A 7,468-nucleotide genomic window follows, 5' to 3' on the forward strand; every position below is an offset into this window, starting at 1 on the left:
CGAGTCTAGCCCTGTTCAATCAAAAGTAATAAATAAAAAGGAAATGTCTTACATTTTAGTAAATCTATGTAAGAAAAAAACTAATGAATAAGTCCTGGGGATGTATCATATATAGCCTGATGACTATAGCTAATAATAGTATTGCGTATTTGAAAGCAGCTGGGAGAGTGGATCTTGAAAATTCTTACCACAAGAAAAAAAATTTTTGTAACTATGTATGGCGATAGAGGTTAGCTGGACTATAGTTTGATCATTTTGCAATATATACAAATATCAAATCATTATACTGTACACCTGAAACTAATACAATGTTATATGTCAACCATACCTTAATAAAATAATAATTTTCAAAAGAAGAAAAACCTACTTTTCTTAGTTTCAGTTGTGTCTTCGATTTTATTCCAAGGGCTCATATTATGTATTCAAAAAATACATAATTTTTTTAATTAGGGTATAGATTTTTAAATATTGGATTGAAAGTAGGTGGAGGGGAGTAAGACTCATTCTCAAGGATGAAGAAAGGTAGCCACGGTGTAGAGGAAAGGACTCTGGGGGAAGGAAGGAGTCTCTGGATTCTAATACTAGGGTCCCCCACCACCCAGACTAGTATGGGACTCTGAGCCAGTGATGTCTCCACCCAGCTTCAATTAAATCATCCATCAAATGAGGATGACCACACCTTCCCTACCTCACCATTAGACTGTAAAATGAAAGAGCGCCCTTGCCTTTCTTCTCTGATGAACTCCTACTCACCCCTGAAGGTTCAATAAATACTTGCTTAATGCACAGCAAATGAATGGCACATTTCCTAATCTGCACTTATGCAAGCTTCTTAGGTGATACTGCAAAGAATCTAAGACATTATATTCTTTCCCTTAACCAACGGTCCTGGGATGTAAAAATCAAAAACAATACAAATATGACGGGTTTTTTTCCCTTTCAAAAATTCGATTCCATTGAGGTTATCTTTTCCACATAAGAAAACGTTCTTTTAACAAGTCGAGTGGTGGTGAACAGAGTTCCCTATAGTCTCCGTGCCTTGTTTCACTCTTTGGCTAGCACCCGGCTCTTAAACATGTGTTAAAATGCTTAACACGTGTTTGCTAAAAGAACGAGCTATCTTTTTAATTTAAACGCTGCACCGCAAACTCACGCCTTCGCGGGCTCCTGCCAAGACTGGATGGAAGGACTTATGCAAGCGTCAGCGCAAGTAAGGAGCAACCGTGGATAGCACAAGACACCCCTGTGCAGTTACAGGAGGCCTAGTTCGGCTTTCTCCAAAACGTTCCTTCAGAAAAAAACCACCCAATTGCTGACGTAGGTGATCTAGTGAGATCGGAGGTCTGGGGTGTGACTTTCGGGGTGCCGCCCCTCCCCGCTTCTCTGCGCTTTCCCCCCACGACCGTGGAGCCCGCACCCGTACAGCGGGCTATTCGTTCTGCGGCCCGGCTTGCACTTGCGCAAGCCGCGGCGGCCCCGCGTCGAGCGTGAGCCCGGAGAAAGCTCGCGGACAGCCTCGATGCCGCCGTCAGGACATTTTTTACCCCGAGGACAGGAAGGGCCTGCGCCCCCGCCTGCCAGCTCGGTCGCCGACGCCAACCCAGACCCTTGAACTTCAGGAACCTGACGCTCCCGGAACCCGGAGCCCGTGGGCGTGGGCGCAGCGGAGCACAATAGCTGTTGTACCGCCCGGCCGCGAGGCCCCGCGGAGAGGCGGAAGTTGAAGGTGCTGACGCAGCTGGGGGAACTTTGCCTCGATGGCACCTTCCTGTCCGCGACTCCGCCCCCGCCGGAGGGGCTCGGCTCGGGAATTCAAGATGGAGTCGCTGAGTAGAGCTGGGCAGGAGATGAGCTTAGCGGCCCTGAAGCAACACGACCCCTACATCACCAGCATCGCAGACCTCACGGGCCAGGTCGCTCTGTACACCTTCTGCCCCAAGGCCAACCAGTGGGTGAGTGCGGCCAGGCCGCTGGGGTCGTCCGCCCGGCCGCCGCCTCTTAAAGGGGCCGTGCGGACTGTCCTGGGTTGGGGGCGATTCGGGAGGCCAGGGCGGCACGGGGGAGGCCAGGGACTGGAGAAGAGACTGGCCGGTCCCTGAAGGGTGTCAGGGGTGCCGGGAATTGGGGAGAGGAGCGAGAGAAGTAGGCTCAGAACGTCTGGGGGGAAAGCCGATAGAGGAGAGGATTGGAGAAGGATCAGTCCCTTGGGGTCGGGTCCGGAGACCTGGGCGATCTGCCTTCTTTGCAGACGTGTTGGGAGGATGAGAACGGTGGGGTCAGAAAGATACCTGAAAGATTGTGTTTGAATCTGTTTGGGTTATTAGATAAACTACATGTACGTAATCTATAAAGTAAACACCCGTCCTCTCCCCTCAACAAGCGCGTAAGAAATAAGAGCCCCCTTCATAGAGGTCACTTGGATTTAAAGCTTGAAATCCAATTAGTTTCCATTCTTGGAAGAGAGGTGGTGGGGATAAGTCTGGCTTTTATCTAACTACACAGTATTTCCAGAGTTTTGGAAAAGACTTCAAGCACTTAGGGAAAGGGCTTCCACGTTAATTGGGTTCCCTTGAAACCTTCGGGAAAGAGACCCTGTAAATGTGTTTCGTACCAGCCGTGCTGCTGGTGATGTCACCTCTGAATCCTCCCTTCCGACTAAGTACTTTTTGGCTTTTTTTGCACGGGAGGGGGTCCGAAAAGTTACGTTGGGTTTGTTCTCTGACTTGTTGGCCCCTGTTTGAGAGTAACATAATTTCCAGCTTTCTAGTAATTGACCCTCCATAATTTACTCATTCAGCTTTAGGCTTTACTTTTGGCAAATAATCCGCAAATGTTTGTTGGATTAAGTTCATAAATGAGTAACGTTCACATTTCAGTAAAAAATGAAATCCTTATACTAACAAAACCCTGAAAGATTATTGTAATATGTCCTTTACGGTATAAAACAGATACGTATATTTAATCAGTAATTTTGTGAAAATCATTTGACGTTTATAAACAATTAATTCAGATGAAGAGAGCTCTCAGAATCCTCTTGCTTTATCTTCTTTCTTTCACCTCCTGGAAGAGAAGGAGGTATGGAAAGCCACAAAGGACAAAATTTTAGATTTTTTTTTTTTTTTTAGTGTAGCTGTTTTAGACATTGCCTTAGTTTGAATTGTTCTGAATAATTTTTATTTGGTCTGCATATAAATTTGTGAGATGTGAATTGCAGATAAATGGTGAAGACTTCGGAGCAGGAATTTAGGACTAACAGACTTTTATTTCTAGTTTTTCACAGACTTTGAATATTGTGGAATTTAAATTGCAGAGTCCTGCCTTAAATATGAAATAGTTCTAATGATCTGTGATCATATAACTGTGAATAGATATAATAATCTGAATTGAAAAATAAGCTGCCATTTTTTGTTCATTTGGATAATGGCACATAGAGCACATAGAGCATAACCAGAATCTTTTGTATCTTTATTTTGCCGTGAGTTGTAACTGCACAGTGTTGTGTTTGAGCAAGTTTTCTTTCACTGTGAGACCGTTGATTGCCAATTTTTTATACTAATTAACATTTGAAAGGCAAGAAAAAGCCTATGAATCTTTAGGAAGGAATATTTTATGATGATACTTAAGGTAGAGCAATACTCTTAATATGATAAATATTTTTTAAACGTTTATATCCCAACAAACCCAATTTGGAATGACTAGCATTTAAAGTTTTACAACAGTTTGTTGATTGCATTAAAATATGTAGGTTCTGGGCGCCTGGGTGGCTTAGCGACTGCCTTCGGCTCAGGTCATGATCCCAGGGTCCTGGGCTTGAGCCCCACATCGGGCTCCCTGCTCTGCGGGAAGTCTGCTTCTCCCTCTCCCATTTCCCCTGCTTATGTTCCCTCTCTCGCTGTGTCTCTCTCTGTCAAATAAATAAATAAAATCTTAAAAAAAAAATAAAAAGTAGGTTCTATCCAAGCTGTGAGCTGCTGTGGTTATTTGGGGTTTTTTAAAACATTGTATGTGTTTAAAACCTAAGTCCACTTGTCACAGCAAACAAAAGATAATATGAGTTGTACTTTTAATCAAGACATTTCATTTTATGCTTAAAATTTTTAATTATTTATATGTCCTACAATAATTACCTTAAGGCAGAGTATAGCTTCAGTTTTCAAGATTCTTCAACAAAGTTCTAAGAATAAAAAACTAATTGTGTTTGACAGTATTTCTTAACAAACCACAAAATTCGCTATTCATAAAAATACACCAAAATCTCCAACGATGAAACAGACTATCCTAGAACATAACGTTTTCTTTCTTTTTTTTCCCTGTACTAACTTTGATAAACTTTAAAAGTGAAGGAATTGCTGTACACAGAAGCTTGGCTTTAAAATTAAAAAATCTGGATGAGACATTTTAGCTTTATAAAGGGAAAGTGGGGCGCCTCGGTGGCTCAGTTGGTTAAGCGTCGAACTCTCGGTTTAGGCTCTGGTTATGATTTCAGGGTTGTGAGAATCTGCTTGAGATTCTCTCCCTCTTCCTCCCCTTCTGCCCTTCCCGCAGGTGTGCGCGCGCTCACTCTCTCTCTGAAATAAATAGTCTTTAGAAACTGGAGGGGGGAGCTAATTCTAAGATTTTCACCCTAAAATTTTAAAAAGAAAAATGCTGCAGATAACAGACGTGTTGCTGGATTGAACATTGTATATACATTAGTATGCAACCAGAGCATAGGAAGGATACAAAAGAAACTGGTAACAGTAGTTTGTGGAGTAAGAGACTTACTTGACCTGTTCTAAAGGGACTAATTTTAAAAATAATTTTATCTTAAACATCAAGTATTACTTCTCCATTAGGACCATTTGGGGTTGGATTATAGGGAGGAAAAACTAATCAACTCATTGTCTATTATAGGAGAAGACTGATATAGAAGGGACCTTATTTGTATATCGAAGGTAAGCTTTAAAAAAATGATACATATGTATTTTTAATCTAATGGTGAACAGTGTTATATAAAGTGGTTCAGCCCTGTTGTCGTTGGAACCTTTCTGCCTGACCTTCTTCATCCATTTCTGGCTGTGAGATCCAAACCAAGTTATGTCCCTTCTTTGAGCCTTTCTGTGATTCAGAATAAACAGAGCTAGAACTTACTTAGGAACTTAGCAAAACTGTCTCAAAATAGAAAACATTTTCTAGTAATGAATGAGTCTAAAATAGATGCCTTCTTCCCTCCCCCTGTATTAAACATATATAAAGAGAGAAAATATAATACATAAACTATATAAAATAATGTAGTTGAAAGGTCAGTCCCTGTATTCTGTACTTACTAAATGAGTCATCTTCTTATGACTCTGGTTCTGTCCCTTTTCTGAACCCCTCCCCACAAAAAAAGTTCTGGATTGTATACAGTGTCTTTAGTAATGTGTCATCTTAGTTTGAGAGTCCTTTAGAAAGCCTGGATTATTCAGTTGCACATTTTTTATTTTCAATTTTTCTGTGAGTTAATTATCTAAAACGTGATTGGTTTGGGAATTGCAGCTTTTGTTTTGTTAGGCAACTTTGTCTCCTAATTTGCAATTGACGGGAAAGGATAGTCATGGAGTTCCTTGGTCTTAGGATCTCCCTTAGGTCTTGCTCTGACTATGGTAGGTTCCTTCCCATGGCTTCTAAGTGTAGAGATTCAGCAGGAATTATTACTCACATCTGGTCCTCCCCACTTTTTTTTTTGTATTATGAGTTATCTTTTAAGGATTGCCTTTCTCCATTGATGGTAATTAACAAAAAGTTGTCAAATATTCCTCTAAATTTTGGGGTGCAACTTTGAGTTCTTGTCTAAAAACACTGATCTTTTTCTTCCTTTATATGTAAGTGCTTTGATATTACATAGTAACTCTAGCAGCTCATCATTCCTCGCCACTTTGTTCCCTATCCTTCATCTTTCTCCTTTAAAAAGGGGGGAGGGGGGGCCTTTACCCTTCACCTGCTTCATTGTTCTTTATTATCTCTATAATAAGCTGTAGAAACTCATCAGTTGTTGTCAGAATCTTGGTATCTATGATATTTGGAAAATATTTTCCTGGCCTCATTGTTACAGTATAGTACATATCCACTGGTTGTAGAAAATACAAAATTTAGTATAATAAATGATTTGGCTTGATTAAATTCATGGAGGCTTACATAGTATTGATCCTAATAAAAGGAATCCAGAGAAACTCTTTGGGAAATGTGAGAACATTTTATGTGCCTTGGATAAAGGTGTGCCACAATGTCAGAATATTGTTTTGCAGAGACCTTAGTGTAGAAGAAGCCTGGATTTGGAGTCTGAAAATCTAAAGCTGAATTCTGGTCCCATTATTTGTGTGATTTTGGGTAAAGGCCTTAATCATTCTGAGTTTATTTCCTAATCTGTAGAGTAGGATTCTAAAATCTCTCCTGTGTACACAGAGAAATGATTGAGAAACTAGAAGTATTATATACATGTGAAGATCATGTACTAAATCACCCTGATATGAGAACCGAGAATCATGTACTGAATCACCCTGATATGAGAACCAAGGATGTTTGTTATCAGGATTCAAGGCATTTTCTCTCTAACTCGGGAGAACTATAGAAAGACTTATTTGGTGAAAGAAAAAAATCATGATTATAATGGTGGACAGTCATTATTAAAACCAAGTCTGTACGTGTTTAAAATAAGTGATATTTTTGTTGAGCAAATGTTTATTAAACATCTACTAGGTGTCTGTCTTGGGATATATCTGAAAAAAATGAGCCAAGACTCCCAGTTTGCATGGAGTTTACATTCTAGTGGAGAAAGACAAATACGAAAAATAAGTAAATGGTATGGAAAAAAAGAGAAGAGAGTTGGAGGTATTAAACTTAAGAGCAGGCTGGGAGCCTGAGAAAGGGTAGTTCTCCACTAAGTGTCATTGAGAAAGTGACATTTGAGGAAAAGCCTGTGAGGGGTAAGATAACTAGATTCTGGGCAGGTGGTCCAGGCAGAGGTCTTTAGGTGGAAGCATACCTGTAGGGAGAGAGTAAGGAGCTCAGTGTGGCTGGAGCAGAAGCAAGGGAAGAGGCACAGGAGGTAAAGGCAAGGAGGGCACCTATCATCAGCCAAGGCCTTGTTGGCCTTAGTAAGGGCATTGGCCTTTACTGTGGGGAACTAAGTCCTTAGAAACTTCTGAAAAGAGGAGGGGTATGATCTGACTTGAATTTTTTGTTTACAATTTTAAGTGCCAACAATATTGTATAATGCGGTAATGTAGTTATTCTTTGAAATGGAAATAAAGAGGGAGATAACATTTCTACAAATTAAACAGTGACTACAGGTGTTTTTCTTCTGTTAAATCTAAGGTCAGCCTCACCTTACCATGGTTTTACCATTGTGAATCGACTGAATATGCACAATCTGGTTGAACCAGTGAATAAAGATTTGGAATTTCAGCTCCATGAACCATTTCTTCTATATAGAAATGCAAGCTGTGAG

At 40.7% G+C, this 7,468-nt stretch overlaps 1 protein-coding gene across 4 annotated transcripts in view; it reads left to right on the top strand.

The window, feature by feature from the left end:
* The first annotated feature begins 1,686 nt into the window (after window positions 1-1,686).
* DCP1A (decapping mRNA 1A) overlaps window positions 1,687-7,468 on the top strand; it is a 56,965-nt gene continuing 51,183 nt past the window's right edge. The window contains exons 1-3 of one of the 4 annotated variants that reach the window (XM_045862175.3): window positions 1,719-1,952; window positions 4,894-4,934; window positions 7,336-7,463. In XM_045862175.3, the coding sequence (XP_045718131.2) occupies window positions 1,758-1,952; window positions 4,894-4,934; window positions 7,336-7,463 (364 nt within the window). In that variant the 5' untranslated portion in view covers window positions 1,719-1,757. Of the gene's footprint in view, window positions 1,953-4,893; window positions 4,935-7,335; window positions 7,464-7,468 lie in introns of all 4 variants that reach the window. The other 3 variants (XM_064595136.1, XM_064595139.1, XM_064595143.1) reach the window with 3 other exon arrangements.

The sequence above is a fragment of the Mirounga angustirostris genome, unplaced genomic scaffold, assembly GCF_029215605.1.
Source record: "Mirounga angustirostris isolate CCGP_5_RB_7025 unplaced genomic scaffold, mMirAng1.0.hap1 SCAF_1, whole genome shotgun sequence".
Lineage (NCBI taxonomy): Eukaryota > Metazoa > Chordata > Mammalia > Carnivora > Phocidae > Mirounga > Mirounga angustirostris.